This window comes from Sciurus vulgaris (assembly GCF_902686455.1).
Source record: "Sciurus vulgaris genome assembly, chromosome: 3".
Taxonomy (NCBI): Eukaryota; Metazoa; Chordata; class Mammalia; order Rodentia; family Sciuridae; genus Sciurus; species Sciurus vulgaris.
The window spans coordinates 49,975,965-50,001,945 of NC_136463.1; the positions used below are offsets into that span (position 1 = coordinate 49,975,965).

General features: G+C 37.4%; 1 protein-coding gene across 6 annotated transcripts in view; it reads right to left on the reverse strand.

Moving 5' to 3' along the window:
* Positions 1 to 15,545: 15,545 nt before the first annotated feature.
* The window catches only part of MAP2K4 (mitogen-activated protein kinase kinase 4), a 125,939-nt gene continuing 115,503 nt past the window's right edge, over positions 15,546 to 25,981 (reverse strand). For all 6 annotated transcript variants that reach the window (XM_079135309.1, XM_079135310.1, XM_079135314.1 and 3 more), the window contains 2 exons: positions 19,552 to 19,597; positions 15,546 to 18,171 (listed from right to left, as the gene is read on the reverse strand). In XM_079135309.1, the coding sequence (XP_078991435.1) occupies positions 18,058 to 18,171; positions 19,552 to 19,597 (160 nt within the window). In that variant the 3' untranslated portion in view covers positions 15,546 to 18,057. The remainder of the gene's footprint in view (positions 18,172 to 19,551; positions 19,598 to 25,981) is intronic.

The following is a 25,981-nucleotide window of genomic DNA, read 5'->3' on the forward strand; positions in this document are numbered from 1 at the left end:
AGGGTCTGGGCTGAGAAATCTACTGATATCCGTATTGGTTTCCCCCTATACATAATAGATTTGCAATGAGGTCTCCAGTTTCTAGTGGAGGACTAAAAGGAGAGGGAGAGGTGTAGGATGTAACTGTTAATGGGATAAGAAAAGAGAATATAGAGGTACTAGATCATAGGAAGAGTGAAAGCAGAATCAAAAGAAGTTGTTTGTTAGCATGTGAAAAAGGAGAAAGAGTCTCCAAGGAGACTGGTAAAAGGAAAATAGAGTGAGAAAAATAAAGAAATAAAAATTACATATTTAAAAAGGAGAAAAAAATTATACTATAACAGTCATATACTATTCAAACCTCCCAATCTTCAGTAGCATGATGCATGAGAGGTACCTGACAATGAGCTTCTAGTATCCAGCAAGCATCTCAGGATGGGATTTGCCCCACCTAAAGATGGCAGTTCTGCTTCCTGGATAATCCATGATGGCTGCACCAGCTTCCAAACGTGTTGGCAAATGGGGAGCTGCAACGTGGGTGGCGAGTGTTGGTTCTGAGGGTGGCGCGTGGTTGAGCTGGAGGTTCTGAAAGTCAGTCTTTGCCTTCTAAATGAGTGTTTAATCTACTTACATTTAATGTAATTATTGATATGGTCAAATTTGAATTTATCATCTAATTGTTTTCTATTTGGCGCACCCAAATGTTGTTGTGGTTCCTTTTTCCATTTTTGACTGCCTTCTTTTGGAATAATTGAGTAATTTTTGGTTTTCTATTTAGTCTCCACCATTTTCTTGTTTTGGTTATTCTATGACTTGTTTATATTATTTATTAACTGGTGGTGCTGGGGACTGAACCCAGAGCTTTGCACATGCTAGTCAAGCATTGTACCACTGAGCTCCACCGCCTCCCCTGCATGCTAGGGTTTATACTATGCATTTTCAACTTATAATTTTAGACCACTTTCCTTATGGTGTGAGAACTTTATCACAATATACTTCAGTTTACCTCCCTTGCCATTATGTGCTAACAGCATCATACAGTTTACTTCCACATATGCTGCAATTCTGAGAATATATTGTCATGATTTTTGTTTTAAATAGTCAATTTTCATTTTCTATTTACTAATAGACTTACTATTTCTGGCACACTTCATTCTGGTGCAGACCCAAATTCCTGTCTATCATCATTTTCCTCTGACTATAAAATTGTCTTTATAAATTAAGTGTCCCTCTGCTAGCGAACACTCGTCTTAGCTTCTAAGAAAGATATTCATTTTACCATTATCTTTGTTTTCTGTTTATAATTTTGAATGATTTAGGGAAATGGCAGCCATTAATTCATCAATTTTTTTTCTCCTGAAGACTTCATTTTGATCCATACATCTCCAAAGGTGTGTGCTTTTTTTTTTTTTTCCTAGTGTACTTCATTTTGGATAATTTGTGTCCCTAAGTCTTCATCTTCAACCCTTTTACCTCTGATATCTAATCTGCTACCTATTCTGTGCAGTGAGATTTTCATTTCAGACGGCATTTTTTTTTTATCTCTGTAAGTTCCATTTTCCATCCTTGAACTTAATGAACGAACATATTTACAATAGTTCAATGCTGCCTTTTTTTTTTTTTTTTTACTATTTTTATCATCTCTGTCACTGCTATTACCTAATTCATTTCCAGATAACAGGTTATATGTTCTTGATTTTTTTCAAGTCTTGTCTGGGATCATTCACCTTATTTCTCTCTAGGACTGATCTTTTCCTAGAAGTTGCTCTTCGTACAGCCTGAAGTAATTTCACCTCTGCCTATGCAGGCTTGTATACATGCACACTCTAGGATACCTTTGTATATATTCTTATCCCCTTGCTTAGCTTCCACCTCCATGCTATTATTCCTCACAAAGTCTGGTCACCACAACCTCTTCAAACTCCACATCTCTCACTTCAATTCAGTAAGACTGCTGAGCTTCGTTTGGGTCCACTCTTCTTGGGTCAGGCTCTGAAAGCTGCTTCCGAGTAGAAAGGCAGGGTGACCCTAGGGTTCACTTTCAAAGCAGCACAGTCCTGTGCTTCTTGTTGTCCAACCCTGGGAAACAGTTGCATTTTGTGGTGGACACTGTTATTTCCTCATGGAAGGAAGTAGAAGTTCCAGAATGTAAATTTTTTGAATCATAAGTGTACATACAGCATTTAAAGTCATGAGATCACCAAGACAGTTAATCTATGTAAAAAACAGAAGACATCCATGAACAGGGCTCAGCCAACATTCCAGTATAGATGAGGAAGCTTCAGCAATGAAGTTAGACAAAAAGACTTATGACTGAAGTAGGAGAAAAATCAAGGGAATATGGTGTCCAGGTGGGCAAGGAGTGTTCATAAAGGAGGGACTGGTCAGCTTGGTGGAGTGGAGCTGAGAAGGGAGCAAGGTGAGGACTATGCAGGAACCTCTAAATTCAGCAATATGGAAGTTGCTGGTCACCTTTACAAGAGAATTTTTGATAGAGTGGTGAAGGGAAAAGTCTGACTAAAGTCAAGAGGAAAAAAGATGATTTAGAGATAGCATGTAGACAACTTTGGAAAATTTTTGCCATAGTAAGAAGAAAATGTTTAACTGAAGGAAAGTGAAACCAAGCATGGACGTTTATCAAGATGAAAGGGTAATGGTATGTTATTTGCAGAAAGGTCTGATGGAGAGAGTAAGCTGATCACAGCAGAGGACCGGGGAATTATCGCTGAAGCAATGTTCTTGAGTAGTCTAGAGGGACATGATCTGGCTCTCAGTGAAGGTGTTGATTCTTGCTCACCATGGGAATAGTTCATCTAGTTACAGGAGAGAAGGGAGCATCTATAGAGACAGAGGCTAACAAATGCATAGACACGATGGTGAGAATGTAGACCTTCTCTCCCGACTGCTCCTATTTTATCAGTAATACAGGAAACAAGGTCATATACTGAAAGTGCAGATGAGGGAAAACATGATGGGCATTAGAATAAAAACAAGGGAAAATGAGATAGCCCCCTGGGAACAGTAGGAGAGTATATTTCTTAGAGCAGCACTGAATATCCACTTTGAGTGAATGATAATGAATTTAAAGGAGACCAGTTAGCAGAGTCGTGGGGAGTATTTTCACCCAACATTTTTATTTAGTATACGTGTGAGCAGACAAAGAATTGAATAACATCAGGGTTGTGGTTTTGTAAAATAAATAAATAAGAACAATCATATAAGGAAGAAGGGTAATACAATGATTAAAATGATGGATGATGCATGAATTTTAAATGGGATGTGAAGGAGTTAAGAAATAAGAATATCGAGGAACAGTGAGAAGATGGGGGGTCAATAGATGGACAGACTCTTGGGATGGAGATGCTGTTGGCACCCAGGTTTCACTGCGTGGCCTGTAATTTCAGTGCAGCCTTCATTCACACATTTGATGCCCCTCACTTCCATTCTAAAAAGGAAGACATGTAAATGAGTATTCAAATAAATGATGAGATATCATATTGTGATAAACGCAAGCACATAAATAAAGCAAGAGAAGTGTGTTGGTCAGGTTTGCATGCCTATGACCAAAATATCTGAATAAGAATGGATTAGAGGAGGAAAATCTGACTTTGGGCTAATCATTTCAGAGGTCTCAGTCCATAATTGGCCAACTCCATTGCTCTGGGCTTGAGGGGAGACAGTACATCATGGCAAAAGGGCATGACAGAGGAAAGCTGCTCAGCTCATGGCAGCCAGGAAGCACACAGAGGGAGGAAGGGGCCAAGGTCAGATATAGTCCCCAAAGGCACCAACCCAGTGATGTCCTTCCGCCACCCACGGCTCCAGCTACCACCTAGTACTCCATTCAAATTATTAATCCATCGAATGGATTAATCCACTGATGAAGTTTCGGCTCTCATAATCATTTCCCCTCCAAACACTTCTGCTTGCCTAACAAATGAGCTCTTTGAAGGACATTAAAGATGTACACCATATCAGGAAGAGAATGAACTCATGTGGAGATGAGGGGATGTTTAAGTCGTGCTGGTCATGGAAGGCTGCTGAGCAAGAGGCACATGCTCTGTAACCACTGTCCTGTGACAAGCTGCTCCTGTTTTCTGGCAAGCCCCAGTTTCTGTCCTGCCTCTGGTCTCACTCTTGCCAGATAACTATGGCTCCTCCCCTGAGAAATACCACCTAGCCAAACTCTCTTGCTTTGCTTTTCCTTATCTCTACCTCGAAATGCTTCCTTCCCCTGTCTGCACATATCCTCTCCAGTCTTGGTAAATGGGACTCTCTCTTTTGAGGGACAACCTCTCCTGCTTATGGTCTGTTCAGCATATTTAGTTGTTTCCTGATTCCACTGGTTCCTTCCCTCTTGCCTTCAAACAATAGAAGATCTTCCCATATGGACAAGAATATTTCTTTGGACATTGATGCTTTTCTTGGGAACACCCAGAAAGAGAGACCTCAACCTGAATCTCATTCCCTATAAAATACAGTCCACGGACCTCTCAATCTCACCCATGACAGCGCTTCTTCTCTTGACTTCCTCTTTCTTCCTCCTTCAGCTACTGCTCTATACATCTAAGTAACTGTTTTCCCTTCACTTTACATACAACCTTTTTTTTTTAGGTGCTGGAGATGGAACCCAGGGCCTCTCACATGCACTCTACCACTGAGTTACATCTCCACTCCCTACCTCCAACTTTCTACAGACACATCATATTCTAATTTTCCCTCATAATCTATCTTAAAAAGAAAAACTGTCCAATTCTAGTGCTACTGTCACCCACACTAGTCTAGGCCTTTATCTTTCAAAGCCTAACATCTTTAACAATCTTCTGACTAGCTCCTGGACCCAGACTCATTTCCCTTTAATCCACATTGTGTAGAGTGATATTTCTGAGCCTCTACCTGGGTCTTGTTCCACTCAAGATGATCTTTGCTTTACCCAGGAAATTCCATACTACAAAGCTTGGACCCTGGCTTATAGACAATTCCTCCAAACATGGCTTCACTCTATCTTTGTAGTTTTCTTTTCCAGCCCACCCTTCACAGACCCTTCTGTCACTGACCGGCCTTCACACCACCCTCAGACATTTCTTGCATGCTAGCTTGCTATCTGCCTTGTCACATCTCACCCCAGCCCCATGGCCAGTGACTTTGCCACCTATACTCACCACCTCCTACCTCAGAACTAGAGGACTTCAGAATCTGAGTGCAGTATATCCAATGTCTAGAAGGTTTTAGCTCATTGCATCAACATTTGAAGCAAAACAGAGACCCTGAACTCCTTGTATATAAAATTGGGGGATGGGCTAGGCTATCACCCTCACCAAGAGGGACTCAGTAACTTGCCCAAAGTCAAACAGGGAGAAGCAGCCCCAAATCAATGGTCTCCTCTTCTAGCAACCCCTTTCCACATCCATCAGCATTTGACGTTTGTAATGTTCATTCCTACAATGTGTTAGATTTCCTTGTAGGCACTGGGGATACACTGGGCTAGGAATAGAAATTTGAGAATTATCTACCAGTAAGTGACATTTCAAATTTGAAACTGAATGTGATCACCAATGAAGTGTGTGTGTTTGGTGTCCTTACTCCTGCATATAAGTAAATTTCTTGAAAGCAATGCCTGTTAGCTTGTGTTTTATAAAGCCTGGATATACATCAAGGCAATGAATTTCATGAACAATATCCGTGAAGCTATTATTTGTTAAGCACAGTTCTCGACAAAATAAAAAATACAATCCAAATTCATCAGCAGAGGATTTGAGAAAGGTAGGGTTATTTAAAACTATACAGAGACACACAACCTGGAGGGTACATTTAGTCATATTTGGAACCTAATGCAACTATATTGATTTTTACCATGTCATTTGATAATGAATTGGGACATAAAGGCTCCAGTCTTCACCATCATTTATTGTATGACTATGAACAAACCATTTCTCCTCTCTGAATCTCTATTTCCCCATATGCAAAATCGAGGAGTAGAATTAGATAACACCTAATTTTCGGTCTTAACAGTGAGTTACTGAAATCTCTTCCTTTCCTGGAAGCTGTTTGTTTTACAGCTATATGGCTCCCCCATGTGGTCAATGGGATGAATGTCACTGGAATGAATGCCTTGAGTTTTTATGTGGTTATTAAGAACTGAATTTACTAATCATTCAACATGTGTCAGACGTTGAGGTAAGTAGTTTGTCATTAAATCCTCACCAAAACACTATATGGTATTTTTAAAATTTGCATCTTACAGGTGAGTAAACACAGGTTTCAAGGTGATAGGGGAAGTGTTGATCCTGGATTCAAACCCAGGCAGTCTGTCCAGAATCTGATCTCTTACAAGTAAACTCTTTAGTGTTTAGTCTCTGTGGAGGGGTAAGACCAGATGAACACCCAAACTGGAAGCACAGGTACGGTGTTGGCACTTGACTTGGAGAGGTTATGAATAACTCTACTTGCCCATGGGAAAGTGACTTGAGACTCGGCTGGGGATCAAAGAACCTGCCTTCTCATTACCTCAGGTTAGAAAGGATTTCAGAAGCCAGTCGAGGTCCCCTTGGAAAACCAGTGCTTCTACCTACATTGTCCAGTCACCTTGGGCTATAGGAAGGAAGGAAGGCTTCTTAAGTCCGTTATCACTGGAAGAAGCATTTTCTACTTCAGGCAACTTCCTCAGATCAGCATCTTTAATAGTGCAATTGGTGCACAGAAATTGATTTGCTTTACTTGTTGACTTCCAGGTAGCCTGAGGAGTATTTTTGTTCTTGAAGTTAAGTGACCAAGAACAGGCAAATAGTAAGTAGGTAAGACCAGTGGAATCCACATCTTTTGAACTTCAATTCTGTCAACTTCCTGCTTTATTTTTTAATTTTAATTTTTAATAAAAGTCACTTTTTGCCATACTTTTCTATGAGATTTGACAAAGTTTAGTCACATCTTAACATGTTGAATTCTATCCCCATCCACCTGCTGTTGTTCACTTCCTAGCATCCTCTAGTACTCAATTCTTGCATTCTTCTGAATTGTTTAGTTGTTTGTGGAGGACACCAGCTGCCATGGGCTTCCTGCATCTTGGCCAGCCCAGAAGCCCTACAAGTAGTTTTGGTATTTTGAAAAGAACAATTGCTTTGATATTAGTTGACCTTAGTGTATAAGGAAAAGAGAACTCATCACCTGGCTCCCACTGCTGTCCTCCACTTGATCATGAAAGGGTTCCAGGGGTGGGAGTGGGGGATAGCAGTGAAAGCCAGGTGGCACTGGGTCTCAGAGATTGAAACTTTGGGGTTCCTTAGGATCCAAGGCTGCTCTAGAGCACTGAGCAAAGAGGATGAAGGAATTCCATGTTAGCCCTCCAGGACTCAGGACTGTAAATGACTCTTCCTACACCAGTTGTCTTTCATTTTGGATATTCTCCGCCCTTGTGAAAACTTGTTTGACCATATATGCAGTAGTTTATATCTGGGCTATTCTATTCCATTAGTCTACATGTCCATCTTTATGGCAGTATGTATGACACTGTTTTGGTTATAAAACAGATTGTTTGGTTTTTCAGAGTCCTTTGAGATACCATATGAGTCTAAAGATGGTTTTTTTTTTTTATTTCTTAAAAAAATGTCATTGGGATTTTGATAGGGATAGCACCGAATCTATAGATCATTTGGGAGTAGTGTTGATATTTTAGTACTATTAAGAGTTCTGATACATGATCATGAGATGTGCCTCCATTTATTATGTATTGTTTAATTTCTTTCAGCAATTATTTGTAGTTTTCTTTATATAAGTCTCTCATCTCCTTGGCTTAGTTAATCCTTAGGTATTTTCTTCTTTTTGGTGCTATATTAAACCAAAATTGTTTTCTTAATTTTCAATGTAGGTGCACAGAAATGCAGCTGATTTTTGTACTCTGCTACTCTGATAAATTCATTTATTAGTTCTAATAACTGTTATGTTAACTCTTTAGGCTTTTCTGCATATAATAATGTATCACCTAACACATAATTTTACTTTACTTCTTTTCAATTCAAATGGCTTTTTTTGCCCCTGCCTAGTTACTCTGACTCTAATTTCAGCACCATATTGAACAGAAGTAGGGAAAGTGGGCATCCTTGACTTCTGATTCTAGAGGGAAAGCTTTCAATCTTTTGCCATTGAGTTTGATGTTCACTGTAGATTTTTTATATGTGGCTTTTCTTATATTGAGTTAATTTTATTCTACAAAGGACAGGGCCACTGGTCCTTTAATTTCCCTGGAAGTCACTTCAGTGGAGGGAAGTGGCTTGCCACAGTGGGGAAGTTCAGCAGTTACCTGCCTCTGCACCTCTGTAATCAGCAGCAGCAATCAGAGCAGAGATCCTGAATATTCAGAGAATAGGGTCTCTTTGATCACCTGGCTCCAGTTATCACACTTTTATTTAATGTGATAGTGAAGACAATAGCCAGTCTAATAAGATAATAAAAAATAAATTGAGGCTTAAGGAAAAAATATTTGCAAATGATAATGGCATAGAAAATTGAAAACAAACTATAGGCCAGTTATTAGAGGGAAAAGGAGAGTTTAGGAAGTGATAAGTTTTAAGATTAAAATATCAACATATTTCAAAAGATTGGTTCTTGTTGTAAAAGTACTGTGATCTCAAATAGGGGATAGAATGTAGTTCTCAGTCAAAATTCAAGATAGCTATTATACAAGCTGAATATATTTTTACTCTTGCTAATTTCATTTTGTAAAACTGTTACCTGTTAATGTTTTACAGAAGTAGCTGCTCCAAGCACACAACCTAGGTAACTTGTGATAATAAGCCATCACCTATAGAATAGATAGTGGTAACTTCCAGTACTAATGCAGACTCCAGTTAGATAAAAGGGTAAATAACTGTAAAGTTATGGACATTAAAGTTAAAGCCCATTACTCTTACTTTATGACTGGTGAGACTGGCTTGCTGGATAATTAAGATCAAACTTAGAGATTGGAGTTAAATACAGAGGTCAAGAAAAGTCCATATTTGGGTCTTGCCCTCAATGTCAGCCTGAACCCAGGGAATAGAGAACTTCTCTAAGGAGCGTTGCAACTCTGGGTCACACAACCTCCTGATCAAGGAGATTGTTGAGACTAGAGGATGAAAAATCACCCAGTGCATCTGCTGCAGAGGAGGGTCATGGAAAAGGGGAAACATCCCTTAATGCTTCTAAAGGAAGTCACCTCATCAAGAGACCCTGCCTAATCAAAGTCACTGGTGGAGCTAAGGAGCTGCTCTTAAGTTCCGTACGAGTGACCCCTGTGGGAACTCAGCTGACTCTTTAACAAGACAGAAACCAGGTCAATTTGACCAGCTTGATCTTAGACACCCAGCAAAACAGTTAAAACCAAAGTATAGCCATTCTTGGGCATTTAAAGGAAATAATAGTTAAATGTAACTTAAGATGTAGCCTGATAACTATCAAGAGAAACTGCCAGAGTCAGAAGTTTTTAGTCAGTTTAAGGCCTGCAGACCTTCCTAAGCTACACAGGTAGACTTAATCTATGTTTGCCAGTATGATTATCTATTTCTAAGTAACAGAAGTATAGAGATCTCTACTAAACACAGGTTATACCAATAAAGGGATATTTTACAAAATCAGATGACATTAAGTAGCTTAACTATATTTTTGGGGGACATCTATGACAATGTTAAAGTCCCCAAATAAAGGCCTTGTCCTCTCCAGCCTTTGCTAGGCCTAGTTATGGGAACAATTTCTCAGTTCTTTCACCTCCTGGTGAGAGATTAACTTCTATCATTTTCGTGATATTCAGTGGCATGTTTCAGATGCTGCAACATTTACTTTGTACTAATCTCATTTCAGTACTCATGTCTTTTTGTTCTATCATAGAAGCAGCCACCCCCAGATGACTTTACAACCTGCTCTTCCCCAACCAGGCTTCTTCCTGGGACCCCTCGATTGACCCGATTTTTTAAAAAAGAAGGAACTCCAAACTGCTTGCCCCTCGCTGCCCCCATTCAGCTTCGAAGCAGCCAGAACGACCCACGTCCCTTTTCATTTCCTTAACAAGCAGTTATGGGTTCCTAAAGCTAAAGGGGGGAATGAAGCCAGAATTGGGAACAGGTAGTTAGTGTAGAAATAGGGGATCGGGTCAAATCGAGGAAATGAAGCCATAAAGTCATCTGCCTCTGCAAATTGGAAACTGCCCCTGGAAGAATGGAATGTCATTCTGGAGGCCATTGATTACCAAATTTACCTGCCTTTATCAAGGACTGTTTATCAAGGACTGCAAACAAGGGGCTGCTAATTGGTGGCCCGCCCCCTGGGCTCTTGCCTGCCTGAAATCGCCTAGTCACCTTCATCAGGGAAAGAGTAAGTGCTGTACAGGTACTAATGCTCAGGCAACAATACCAGTCCCTCCACCAAGGAAACAGCTTTGGAGAAGAGTATATAGAGACAGAAGTTCCATGATTAGAACTTACCAGAAAAGAAAATGGGGAAATGAAAGAATGGACATTTTTTTTAAGCTGTTTTATCTTAACTCCCTAAGGTTACCTTCCCAGTTATCTCAACTCCCTAAGGTCTCCCTCCCATTGTCTCAACTTCCTAAGGTCACCCTTCCAGTAATGGGAACAAAGCCCCTAAAGCTGTTCCAAGAAATTAGCCCCAAACAGGGAGTAAAAGGGTAAATTGAGCCAGATAGCTAGATAGTGCTCAAACAGTAGGATTACCAGAAACTATTGACCAGAATCTACGCCCTGTTGTAAAACATGTTGTATGTTATCAGCAAACCCAGACCCCCTTTGAAATTTCCCGACAGCTTTGTCCCCCTTTTCCCTTTCATGTGCGAACCCTCCCGATGTGTGGTTTCTGCCTTTATAAACCTACAAGATTTTCTGCTAGGGACTCGACTCCTAGACTCCTGCGTGAGTCATGAGTCGGGTCCCAGTGCGCTGGAATAAACACCTCTTGCAGTTTGCATCAAAAAAAAAAAAAAAAAGATTAAAATATCAACATATTTTTGTATAATATAAAAATATATAATTATATATTTATATCTTATAAATATATAATTATATATTTATATTTTATAAATATATAATTATTTTTTATTTAATTATTGCATATAAAATATATATAATAAATATATATTTTATTTTATATTATTTATATTTATATTATTATTATTATAATATATAGTATATGTTTTTATAATATATAATATATAATTATTTTATATATAATTATTTTGTAAATAATTATATAAAAACAATCAATACAGTGATTTCTATACATAAAAAGTATAAAGAGATCATGTTTACACTAATATTAGAGAATATCAAGCACCTCCTAATCTTAAAACAAAAATGTAATAGGCCTCTATAGAAAAAAAATTATAAAATTTTATTGAGATATTAAAGAAGTGAATAGATTATTCCCATGGATAGAACACAGTATTGTAAAATGTGAATTCCTCCCCAATTGATCTGTAGTTATGATTCATAAAGTATGATTCATGCCAGCATCATCAGTATCACCTGGAAACTTGTTAAAAATGCAAATTCTTGGGCCCCATTCAAACCTGCTGAATCAAAAACTCTAAGGATGAGGACAGATTTTTCGTAAATTAAAAAAAAAAAATTAAGTTTGTAATTTAAAAATCCCCCTAGGTAATTCTGATGTATACTTAAGTTTAAAAATCATTGATCATTAAATCCAATACAATGCCAATGAAAATTAAGAGAGTTTTCACAGAACTCAATATAATTGCTCTAAAATTTAAATGAAAAGATCAACCCTCTCATGTGACTTTATGAGGCAATCCACGGACTCACTTTCTGGTCAAACTGATGAAAAGTATTTAAAAAAAAAAAAGCCTCTGGAAATGGTTCTATGAAGAAAGAACTATTTGAGAAAAGCTACAAAATATATGAAAGGTGAGAGTTCATGATATTTGAACCAGAACCCGACTCCATTCAGTGAGGCAGTGGCCATCTGTCACAGTCAAGAACACAGGGCTCCATCTCTTGCCCAGCTCCCAGTTGGAGGCTTTCTTCCCAGGAAGAGCAGGACTTCAGCCTCTTTCCCACCCCCAGTTACCTGCCACTGAGGCCAAGTCCCAGGTGAGTGTGGTCAAGAGATAGGGGCTCCCTTCTTTCACCCACTACTCACTCATGGAATGGATACTTGGCTTTGGGCACAGTGCCTGAAAATATTAGGACTCTGATGACTCTTACCCAACTCACGAGGCAGTGATTCCGTGCCAGGAAAGGCAATTCAAGAGGTACTCGAACTGCTGTTCCCACCTCTACTTAACGTTCAGCTCCCAAGAGGCGGGGGTGGGTTCTCAAACAGAAGTTTGTCATTTTATTCAGCCTCAGCTCCAGAGCCCTGGGTTCTGAGATTTTTTTACCTGGGAGGAAAAGAAGGCTATAAAAGAAATAGTTCCTATCTTTCCCCCCAATAAAGTGACTTAATTTATAACAAAACACAGAAAAGTTCAAGATTAAGGGCATTCTCAAGAACAGGGAAGGTTGCAATGAAAGGCAAATGAGGTAAATTCATTAATTTAATGACCTAACTCTAGACCAGGAAGTTTGCAGGAGCAAACCAGGGGAAAAGCCAGCTGGAAGGACCCTCCTGGAATCAGAATACCAAATATGGACCTCACACAGGATTCCTACAAAGAAGCCACAATTTGATGGAATAGTTTAAGAACGATTTATGTCCCCAGGGCATTGTTGGAAACAATAAAGTGATCATTTGGCAGTTAGCAGAGTTTGACAGTTGGAAGTGGTCAGAGAGAGAATAGACCTACCAATTGCACTGTGCCCCCAAAGTGAGTATGGGTTTGCCCCTAATTAGAGGTGGAATGTTAAAGAGAAAACTTATCAGAAGTTAAGTTTTAAAGCTCTAGGCTTCTTAGGGAACAAACATTGATTGTGACAAGTTCTAATACTTTTTTTTGAACAAAGTTTTTTTTTTTTTTTTTTTTTTTGCATGCTTTGAAAATAGATTTCTTGCCTAGAAATGGACAAAAGTTGAAATAGAATCAAGTCTTATGAACAAAGTAAGAAATTAAGTTGTAAAATACCATTTGGGATCAAAAGTGAGCAGAGATGATTATGTACTATTGCTTCAAATCGTGTGCTGGAAGCATTATTCCAAAGGAATAAAAAAAAAATTCTGACCAATGATTCCACAGACATAAGGCATAAGCAAGCAAGAATCATGAATACCTAATGAACTTTTGCTTTCAGAAAAAAAAAAAAAAAAAAAAAACATTTTACAATCAAACTTTGTAATTCATCACATTTTCAAATAGGAAAGTTTTATGGGAAAAATTCTAACAAAGCATCAAGAGTCCTTCCTGGACTCTATTCTATATACCCTGTTGATGCTGCCACATGCAAGTTACCTAATTAGTACTATTACTTGTGTGTAGAACTGAGGCAACAATACTTGCCTTCCCTGTCTACATCAAAGAGTGTGTTCACATTAAATTTAAGTGTATGAGTACCATGAAAAACTAAAAATCCTACTACCCAATTCTTCAGCAAAATGCATATATGGAAATTTTTAAATGCAGATAAAAATTCGATTTATCATGCATTACAAGTATTCAATTGTCCCTAAATGCTTGATTGATAATTTTAAATAGCAGGACCACATTTTATATTTAAGAAGTACAAATATATTTGGGCATATCACCTAAATGTTATTACAAATGGTGCCTACACCACTGATTCTCATGATTTCCAGATCTAAGATGAGACGTTCTGGATATTCATTTATGCAAAAGGTGAGTAGGAATAAGAAAAACATCACTCAGTCTGTAATAAATTTCCAGAAGATGGGCAAGCTGAAGGTTTCTCATACTAAAGGTCTTCCCTACATGACAGTCTAATGTCAACTTTCTGTTACATGTGTTTCTTACAGAACAACCATAGAGTTATTATTGCTGCTTAGATTTCCCTCCATCACTTAACAGGGTAACTTGTCTTCAGCAAGTTCAAGACCAAAGTTTTAGATTGTCCTTTGCATCCCAAGAAATAGTCATCAAGAAGAGGGTTGTGACTAGAGCCCAAAGCCCTGGCCAAGAGCTGGAGACACAAAATCACTGCTGGGTTTCCATAAGAATAGTTAGCTAGTGTCCCAAAAATACTTTCAAGACATAAGTCTCCTTTCTCTAACCTACAGCTATGACAGTTGGACAGTACCAATAAATGAAAGGGCATGTAATACTCTACGGAAAAGAGCCTAAAGTTCACTAAGACTGCCACGTACAATTATGACTACAGAGACGTGCTGAGTTTTCAGACACAGCACTTAACAATTAGGAACTAGGACCTAGCATTTATCTGGAAACCACACAGCTTGCCCTTATATGAACACTAAGCCCACTGTGACCCACAGAACCTCTGCCTTCAACCCATTTTCAGGACAACAAAGCAGGTCCTACTAAGATTTGGGAACACAGTATCCCCAAACTATATAGTTTACTCTTGTACTTCCCAACTCCACAACACTTCTTTAATGGTAGTGTTTGCACATTAATATACATTTTTATGGCATGTGTTAGTCTCAGATTTGAGTCTCAGTACTATCCCCTACTAAAAAAGGAGCTGGAACTTTGCTTCTTTATCTTGTTTTGTTCTATCTAAAAGGAAATAATACCACCTGATATTGGTAGGTAGTACTTAGGATCAGAAATGAACAATTACAAAATACTGTCCTATAAAACATGGAAGTGCATAATCTGCCTCCAATGCCAGTGTCTTGAACACAGTTGGTGCACAGCTAGGACATGGAAACTCCCTGGGATATCCCTTCCCTTAGCAGTTGAGGTTTAACTAGAAAGGCCAGGATCCCTTCAGACACACCCTTCTAAGGAGAAGTCTGAAGTTTAGGATGCTATGGGAGAATAATAGATACTTACCTCACCTGCTTCTGTATGGTGTTCTCAGATCCAGTCAGAAGTAGGCACAGGGAAAGAGCAAGGTGTTAAACTATTATGCAAGTGAGTCAGCATTAGATTAATGACTGGTGGTAATATAACAAAAACTGAAGTGATGAGGCTGAAAAGTGCTTCCTCCATCACTTATTGTTGATCTCTACTGTCCTATCCACAGAACTCCCAGGTCTGACACCCCTTAGTTCTTTTACCCACAAATCTCCCTCTACTCCTCTTTCAGGTAGTAGCGGGGAATTACAAGCTAATGTTCAACCTGGCATCTGCTGTCTGTGCTTGCATGGCAGCCTCAGGACAAGGAGCAGAGAGCATGACTCACAACATAAATATGGGGCCAAGCCAGCTATCCAGAGTGCACCTATTCCTTTAGTATTAAGAAGCTGGGCAGGTCAGGGCAACCAAGAAACAAACTTGAAGAGACTCTGCTCAAACAGAAAGCAAAGCCATATTTCATGGATACATCTGTGATTTTGAAGATAAGCAAAGAGAGCACAAGGAGGTGAAAGAAAAGGAAGTCATAAACATTTTGGGAAGGAGATATTTTTTCCCAACATAAAATGCACAGAAAATGCAATTTCCTTGATTTATCCCCTCAGGTGGAACTTCAGAAAATCAAATTACAAAGTCATCATCACATCCTAGATTTATTACAACTGACCTGCAGGCAAAAGGATAGAACTATTACATAAACACTTCGATTCCATGTATATATCTTAAATAGAGGAGGAATTCAAACAAGAATACAGGATAAAATATTCCAAAGCTCCAAGAAGCAGTTATGTTACTGAGCTCCATTTTTACAGACAAATAAGGCAATATCCCTGCACATTAGCTTTTTGATAATTTTTATACATTTTTATATGGTACAAGAGAAAAATAACCAGAGCTCACAATGTACAGTTCTTACACTATTTTCACAGTTTGTGAACACTATACACCCTTTTGTTTTAATAAAGATACATTGTAATAAACTCCTTGCCCTTAAGTTTATAGTTTATAATAATCTATGATTAATACACTAAAATTGCCTTTTTATGTGGTCATCCACACAACAGACGGTCAGATTAGCTCCTGGACAGTCAGAATTGCTTTTCTCTCCATTTGCATAATGGCAAAGTGACCCTAGCTGAGCCAGACGGGAAGCTGACAGCAGAGAAACAAATTCCTGTTGAGTCCCCGGGAGCAATGGAGGATGATGGCTTGGTAAGGTTGAAGGAAGACATACAGCAATGAATGCCTTCTTTCAGAACACTGGGAAGTCTGAGGTTTAGGATATCATGGGGGAGAAAACAGGGAAATTAGGCAAATGGACTAAAAAGATAAATCATGTCTGAAGTCTGCAATTTACAGAGATGTAACTTTAAACAGCACCATTCTCCCTTTATTGTTGTATAGTATTTAATGACTGTCACTCTGGGAGGAGACACAGCAAAACCTGCCACAATTTGGTTCTGTAATGGCCTCACCTGCATCTCAGACAATTGCTGTTTAGATTCCAGTGTGCTTGGACCACTCACAGTGCTGCTTAACTGTTATATAAAGCCTAATATTCAGTGCCAGGGAGGCTGGAGCAAAACCTAACCAGAGCGTGGCTAATGGATAAGTGAAAATAAAGAGGTAAAGATAGCAGATTTAGGTGACCTCTTACAACTGTTCAACCATTCTGGGTTTTTCATCTCTCTCTCTTTTTTTTTTTTTTTTTTTTTTTTTTGGTAGAATTCTAATTCTAAGAAATGATGGTGAACTGCTACTCTAGCAGGCAACATGTTTGTTAAAATGACTCCATTTCCATCCTCCTCTGATCAATTGTGTCTCTAGAAAAGATGCCTCTTCATTGCCTACCACATAGGCTGGGCCCCACTTTTCTCAGGCTTCTAAACATTAGAGCATATGAGAGATTTGGGGCTAAAATCCTTGGTAAGGAATATCCCTGGTAATTATAAAGATTTTAATATTAAAAATAAAAAGTGAAATATTGGATTAAGTAAAAGTCACACAGTGGCAACAGACCACAGGGAAACAGAAAGAGGTTCAGAAACTAAAGACTTGGACCAGTGATGGCAAGAAGAAAATGAGTGAGGTTTGGTCTTTTGCTGCCTACAAGAAATTTTTATCTAATCAATCAAGGCACATTGCTACTAGCTACTTCTCCCTGTTAGTGAGTTATGATGGCTAAAGTATCAGGCTTAGAACCAAGGGGAAATATAGAGCTGCTACAAGTTGTTCCAGATAAGATACTAGAATTAAAAACATCTGTAAACTTTGCCCTCTGTACTTTTTTTTTCTTCTTTCAGTCCTGGTGGTTTGTGGCAGGTGGAACATCAAGTTGGCAGCACACTGAATTCTGAGAGTGAAAAATTCTTAGGATCAGCACCTTCTTTGACAAGTGGCAGACTCCTGAGTCTTCCCAATGAAGAGTAGAAGGACTGGTAAAGGAGAAAAGAACACATTCTGTCCTGTCTCAATATTTTAATGTTTACCTCTTTAAACGCAACATGGTTTTTGGTAAAGATATATTCATTCTAATTTAACATGATATTTCAAACAGGAAATTTGGCTGAGCACATCGATTCCCAATCATCGACTGTGACTGTAAAGCAACAGAATATCAACTCAGTAAATCTATTGCACTTGGTGAAGAAAGTAAATTCCTCCTTTGTCTCCCAGCTCCAGAAGGCAATGTGTCTCACTGGCTGTGCAAGATCTTCTCACTCAAGCCCGAGTCTCTAAGTTCAGACATAGTATATCCATCACTGCATCCTTCCAGGATTTGGAAGTCTGATAAAACACCATTCCAGTAGCTGTGTTTCCAGGTTTTGAGTCTAGAAATGAATTTAAGAAGTGATCTAATCACAGTCAACAACTTGATCGTACTGACTTCCAAATGTCATGAATATGTTCTTCACGAAAGAGCAGGATGAGGTCTCTCTGACCAGCACTAACACTGTGTGATCAATCAGGTATTACAGGGATGCATGTTCTAGGTGACAGGAGTATACAGACATGATGGAAACGAACACCAATCTTATTGCACATGGTGTCTGGGCGAGCATTAAAAACACTGTGATACAGGATGAAATTCTTTACGTCTTGCTTCCTCTCAGCCCTTTGTTCTATAGTCTGATATAGCAGCGATATCAATCAACATACATGGGAGAGCTGGGAGTAGCTGGCATTTGATCCAGGATTTTACAAACATAGCATGCGACCTCAACGGTACGTTCTTCATACATCAAAATAAAGGGATGTTTCTGTAAGAAAATTGGAAAAAGAAAAAAAAAAAAAAAATCAAAGCCTGTTTCAGAGTCCAAACTGAACTTTTCTCAATTTCTATACAGCACAGAACCATAGGCTCTGGGCCACATGTGGCTATAGGATATTGTCAGAGAGGCAAGCATAGCCTCTATTTTGTGCAGTTACATAAGAGAGTATGATGTGCCTAAATGTGGTACATGGTGTTATGATTTGGAGATACCACTAGCAGTGAAGTCAGGGAACTTACCTGTATACCAGGGAGTATTTGTTCAGGGAGAGAGTGGAGTTGTTTATTCGTGGGCATAAAACAATCTACTACCTATCTCAGGCCAATAAGAACAACATGAATACCAGACCCAGTCCTTTTATAATACAGGCATAAATCCCATCCTCTGTTTTCCCTATACGCAGCAGAAGGATCTTATACAAAGGTGTTCAATTTCAATCCTTCTGTCATCCATTCCAAAAACAGGTCCAATAAAAACTTGCCCTATGGGCTTCTACCTGGTGCCCTCCAGAGCCTAAGCTCAATACCTGCTTCATTAATTCACTGCTATCAATATTTTTATCTATAGCTTCTCTAAGTACATCATCTGCATAGCTTTATAATCATTGCTGGGTTGACCATGAATTGGACTTAACACCTTTGGAGAGCTGGAAGCTAAATGTGACAACCAAAGGAGTCTTCTTTAAAATATTGCCCAGAGTCAGGTGTGGGGGTACCCACCTGTAGTTCCAAATGGTTCAGGCAAATGAGGCAGGAGGATTGCAAGTTCGATGCCACCTTCAGCAACCTAGCAAGGCCCTAAGCAACTTAGTGAGACCCTGTCTCAAAAAATAAATAGGGCTAGAGATGTAGCTCAGTGGTAAAGTGCCTCTGGGTTCAGTCCCCAGTGGAAATCAATCAAGATGCCTGGTATAATACCACATCCAGTAAACTGCTTAAAACATCTAAGTTCTATGGGATGAAGAGAACTTGTAAAGAAATGTAAATAGGCCATGAGATATAAATCTGCATGTAAGCATTTTTAGAGGTAAAATAAGAATAAACAAACTTTTCACTAACGTTTTCTTTTTATAGATGAGTTACAGCATACATATAAGGAAAATGGTTCCTTAAAATCAAAGTTGGATTCTTTAACGATAATTTATAACATATTAAGACCAAAAAATTTCCATGAGAATTTAGCTAGTGAATATGTAGGAAAATTATAAAGACAAGTTTTTGTCTTTCCAAATATTTTCATTGAAGAACATTTTTTTAAAAAACTTGCTAAGATCAAACTGACAAGTTCAGTCCTGGCTTAATGAACCTCAGCAAGCTAAGAGGATTCTGTGAGAGGATTTATCTAATATTTCCAAAGTCCCATACTCACCAGAAGTTCTTTATACTTTGGCCTTTTGGATTCATCCTTTGTAAGGCTAAAGTAACATAAAAATAACAATATTAAGATGGAGTCATATTTACCCAAGTATCTTTCTTTTCACAAATGCAATTTTACAAAGAATCAAATTGCTTTTTCCTTCAAATCCAAAGTAACAAACAAAGCAGACAACCTGTTAAGCAGAAAAGCACACTCAAAAAGTTATCAGGTTAATCTATAACCTGAGGATTTATCCTTAGGATAGTCAGTGTAGGATGGATCATTAGGATAAAATTAAAAAATGCTAACTGTTGACTAAATCATGGCATAGCTTCATGAAAGACTACTGCATAGCTAAATATATGAATGTACATGTAAGTATAAAATTGGATATGTATATTTTTTTAAATACACACACTTAAAAAATACAGAAACTACTCAAGAGAAATCAGCAATCCAGTAATCCCAAGAAATAAACTAGATCATAAATTTTATCAATTTACCCTTAAAGCTTAAAAAAACTCCTATACTTTGTAACTCATTGCTATGTTCTCTGTTCTCAAAGTATAACACACTATGACAAGTTTACTAAAAACTACTGTCAGTATATAAAAAAACTTGGCCTTGTGGATATTTTCCCTGGAATTCTACACCATCTAATGTTGCCAGAAGTATTTTCATTTTGTTTCTATTTACCTCACCTGTTTTGGCCCTTATCTTAATCATCACTCCAATCTCAAATTCATTTTTTCCTATCAAAAGTTAATTAGTATTGGCAAAACAATTCACCTATTCTAAACTCATAGCTGTTTTTCCTATCCTGCATCTTTTGTACTGGATGCTGTAAGATGCTACCCTAGATACCCTCTTTAACAATGAAGGACTTACTATTCCGTGGTGGAGACTGCTATAGCAGACAACCATCTAATGTTAGCCTCTTCAGGACTACCTTAGCTGAGGAAAGCCACATTCCCTTCCTGAGACAGGCTATATCTAATGATGAATCCACAAAAGGGTATAAAAATCTAGGATCCTCATGGCAAGTTCAGCCAAGCTTAATGCACCATCCTGGCTACAAACCTTCCCATGTAGACAGAGGTCTTTACTGAGACTACAGCGCAGCTCAACTTGTCCTCTACCCAATTCTGCTTCCTTCCTTTCACTACGTGTTGATTCCAATATCACTAACTGATTAGCTGCCCACACCTCATCTCTGTCTCAAAATTCTGCTTTTTTTAGGGTCTCAACCTGTGACACCCTTCTTTTGATTAACTTTTATTCTTGGACAAGCATATCCTTTCAAAACGATCTATAATTTCTTAAGTCTCTCCATTCCCAAAAATGTCTGCATTTTGCTTATTTTGAATGATATTTAAGTGATTTAAACCTTTAGGACTAGGTTTGCAATTATTTTTCCCTAAATATGCTGGAACCAAGACTCCAGTTTTGTTCTAGCAATCATTATTGATGGTAACATGTTTGACGTCAACCCATTTACCAATCTTTTGCAGGTCATCTGTTTTCTCTTCCTGCTATTACTTCATCATTGTTCTACAGTTTTGTTTCATTGCATTTTGGGTATGTTTACCTTTAACTTCCATGATAAAGGTAACCTTCAACCTTCAAAGTTATCCTATATAAATTCTCAAATGTATTTCCACACAATCGCCCCCAGTAAAAACTAAAAACTCCACCCATCACCCTGCCAATTTCCTTAAAGACTGCTTCTTCAACATTGGAGTTGTCTTCTGCGTTTCCATTATAAACATCCTAGAACCCTCACTCTATATTCTGTTCTCTTTGAGTCTTAACTGCCTTTCATGTATTTTATTTAATTTGTGTTACGCTGGGGAAATTCCTCAGCTCCATTTCGATTTACCTAACTCCGATTTCAATTGTTTATAGTCCAGAGTACTTTGTTTTGTCTTTTACATCAATATTTTCTTCATCCCCAAGACTTTTAATTAGTTTTCATATCTGTTCCTCATCTATTTTATTTCTTCCTCAGTTTTATTGGAAGTTATATCTTCATAAGTTTATTATAACTTATAAATAATCCTCAATATACTTATTACATTTTACAATGTATTTCAGATCATTCCACAAATTCATCTCAACTTAAAGGAAATTAATGTTCGATTTTGTTGGATGCTTTTCTTAACATTAGACTTCATGTATTTGGGGGTTTTGGTTTGCAGATTCATCTTGAACGAATGTGTTTATTAACTTTCCACACATATGCAAAAATATGTGAATGCATACTAAGTACTTGAACTGAAATAACAGTTAGTAAGAAATCATATAGTACAGTTTCGAAGACAAGTATACATAACAAGGTCCTTGTTATATATAACAAGTATATATAACAAAGTACCTTTCAAGTTCCAGTCCTATGTTGATAATTAGGACCATGACAGATCCAGCCCTCTGGTCACAAAAAAAAAAACATTATCTATAGTCTTGTCATTCTGTAGTTCTGTTGCTTATTTAGAGCTGTGATACAGACAGTGACTGACATCAATATTTTTTGCATCCAGACCCTGACTTCTGAGGAGTGATTCTAATTTTTGTTGGTCCCCTGTGCAAAATAAGCATTTGTAGAACTCTGATCCTAGCCTCTACTACCTACTTCTGGAGCTGAAAACCAGCAACCTCATGGCTTCAGACCTTCATAGCATTTTAGACTTCATTTCTTTCCTTTTAATTCAGAAATCATGTTTACTACATGAAGACAACATTTCCTGAGTTCATAGTTGATGTCCTTACAAAATTTTCATCAATATTTTCAGTGACAATTTCCCAAAAAAATATTTATTCAAATTTCCCATTCCGGTATGATTCTCTGAACCACTTGGTATTTTCATTTGTCAGAGGACTCAATTTTATTTCTTCATTCCAAAAAGGGTCAAAGGGTTTACAAATTCCACATGTTGATCTCAGGTACAAATCTAGATGACTGTGAGAAATAGGTGAAGAGTCATCTATTCTCACTATTCTATTGCATTTTTCTCTCACAAGTTTACTTCTGTAAAACTGCTATACCTCTTTGGTTTTATGTTTTTCTGTCTCATCTACTAGAGCAGAAAACTGTCAACATACATATACATTATGGTATTTGAGCAGAAATCTTAAACCAAATTATTATTAACATTGACTGTCTTGTTTCTGATTACTGCTGACATCAATCTGATGATCACATTAATCCCACTTAGACTATCCATTAAGGTAGCCACTAGTCAAATTAATTCCAATAGAATAAAAAATTTACTTCCTTACTCACACTAGTTACATTTCAAGTAGCCAACAGGTAATGCATTGGACAAAGCAGATTAGAGAACGTTTCCATCTTCTCAAATAGTTCTGGGAGAGCTTCAGCATTATCTTCCAGTTCTTCATGTTCCCTTCAATTATACCTAAACTGTTCAAAGGCTAGCTATTGAATGCTTTTATTTATGCTTTTTATTTCCAGCAGTTCTATTTGTTTTTTTTTTTTATACATCTGTTCCGTACTTATATTTCCAAGTTGTTCCTTTATTTTTCTTTAAACTTATGATACATTGTTTTATGTTTCTGATCATTCTAATAATATTTGAAGTCATTACAGATCTATTCTTGCTATCAATTGTTTCTACCAGTTTTGATACCTTAATGTTGACAATTTTTTTGGTGGAACCTTCACATTCCATTTAACTTTATCTTTGGGAAATTTATCTATCTATCTATCTATCTATCTATCTATATCAGGGATTTAACCCAAGGGCATTTTACCACTAAGCAATATCTCCAGTCCTTTTTATTTTTGAGACAGGGTCTTGCTAAAAGGCTTAGGGACTCCTTAAGTTGCTTAGGCTGTCCTCAAACTTAACCATCCTCCTACCTCAGCCTCCTGAGTCACTGGGATTACAGGCATGCGCCATCACACCCAGCTCAGAATTCTTTATTCCTAAATTTGAGATTTTGCTTCTGTCTATCAACTAGAGGGAGAGTGTGGGTCTTAAAACTGCTGTTTTTAAAATTAAATTATCTGCTTTAGGTATTTTGTACAACATATTTATAATTATGAATTTAAATAGCAAACTCAGATTAAGGTTCTATTATAATTTTCAAATTTGTTTTGATACTCTCTTGCCTCCCATAATTTGATTTCTTTTAGTTTCAGAGTTTCTTAATCTTGTATCAACTCAATATATTTTAAAAGGCACATTAAAATGCTTATCCAGTTCTGTGAAAGTATTATGCAAGATATTCAATGTATCCAAATAATCTGAAGTGGTCACACACATCCTTCTGGAGCAGTTTCTCTTACTCTTCAAGTACTGCTTTGACTTTGTGTTTTTCTACGTGCGTGTGTGTGTGTGTGTGTGTGTGTGTGTATTTTAACTGAAAGCCTGTCAAGTCTTCATCTTTTCTCATAATATATCTACATAAGACTCCTTTAGTTAACTTGTTCTGGCAATTTAAGTAGTCAAGTTTTTCTTGAAGTAAAGAGAATCTTTATCTTAATCCCTTCTCTGCTTACTAAAGAATATCCTGGATTTTTCTTCTATGTCTCTCACCATTTACAATATTAACCTTTTTATTCCTTTCTTCTGAAAGATTTGGTTGATATGCAATATACAATTTGCTGTACACCATCATTTCTTTTCTTTTAATTCAGAAATCATGTTTACTACATGAAGACAACATTTCCTGAGTTCATAGTTGATGTCCTTACAAAATTTTCATCAATATTTTCAGTGACAATTTCCCAAAAAAATATTTATTCAAATTTCCCATTCTGGTATGATTCTCTGAACCACTTGGTATTTTCATTTGTCAGAGGACTCAATTTTATTTCTTCATTCCAAAAAGGGTCAAAGGGTTTACAAATTCCACATGTTGATCTCAGGTACAGATCTAGATGACTGTGAGAAACAGGTGAAGAGTCATCACTACAGCATCATCACTGTGCCAAGGGGCTTACTTTCTGTATTTGTTTTAACAGCTTTGTACCATGTTCCCACCCTCTAATGAAAACAAATAAGAGTCTTCACTATAAGTTACTCTCAGCAAAGCCTGAACATTTCTTTATAGGTTCTTTCTAACAGGCATAAGGCAGGAGTGAGCACAGGTTGAATATCCCTAATCTGAAAATATAAAATCTAAAATTCTCCAAAATCTGGTATATTTTAGTGCTAATGTTATAAGTGGAAAATTTCACACCATGAAACTGTTTCATGCACAAACCATTAAATATATAATGTAAAACGACCTTCAAGCTATGTGTACACGGTGTATATGAAACATAAATGAATTTCTTGTTCAGACTTGAGTCCTGTTTCCAAGATGTCTCATTTTGTGTATGTAAATATTCCAAAATCTTTAAAAAAAAAAAAAAATCTGAAATCTGAAACATTTCTGGTCCCAAGCACTTTGGATACCAAACCTTTACTGTCACAGAATTTCAGCTGCATGTGGGATCTAGCATAGAAACATTTCTTTAAGACATTTTTAGGATTGAGATTTATTTCCTGTCTGCCCCATAGCTGCCTTTTCTTCCAGGTTTTGCTGCCCCAAGCTAGGGAGTTGTTTACAAGTTTTATATTACAAGTTTCTTTTGACATTTTTCCTCCTTCTGCCTGAGATGGTCAATATCTACCCGTGAATTCAGTTTCATCTACAGAGCTTCACAAAAACTTCTGAAGGACAGAACTTTTGGTTCTTTTCCAGGACAAATACCCACTCCCACTTTTAAAACAGTCCATGGCTGACTTAAAAAAGAAAGTTAATGTAGAGAAGAGTTTAAAATGTGAGCTGAGATCTTCATTTGAACCATATCTTCACTGTTATTTTTCCCTTAAGCAAACTCTTAATTTAAGCAAACATGCAGAGAAGGGCTCGATTTCTAACCATCCAAGTAAAATTAAGGAAACAATATTCTGACCTCCATTACCTTATATTAATCCTGTCTGCTTTTAACTTTCAAATAGAACCATATTGTTTTATGCCTTACTTCTTTCATTCAGCATCACTTGTGAGACTTTTTTCATGTTGCTGACTATAAGCAAAGTTTGATCTTCCCTAATGTTATATACTATGGTCTAAATAATGTAAAATTCATCTCTTCAATTGTTGACATGTATTCTAATTGTAGACAATTACGAATGTGCATTTATGAACATTCTTATATCTTTTAGTATACTGATGTCCACATAATTCAGTTGGGTATATAATTAGGATTTGAATTGGTAGGTATACATCAGCTGTATTTGATATTGCCAGTGTTCCAAAGGGACTATATTAGTTGACACTTATACAAGCTATATATGAAACTTACAGGTGTTTCAGATCCTCACCAACACTTGGAACTGTCAGCCTTTTAAACTGTAGTATTCTATAATTGCATGGTATCTCATTATAATTATGATTTGCTTTCCACTGGTAATGAATAATGCTGAATGAG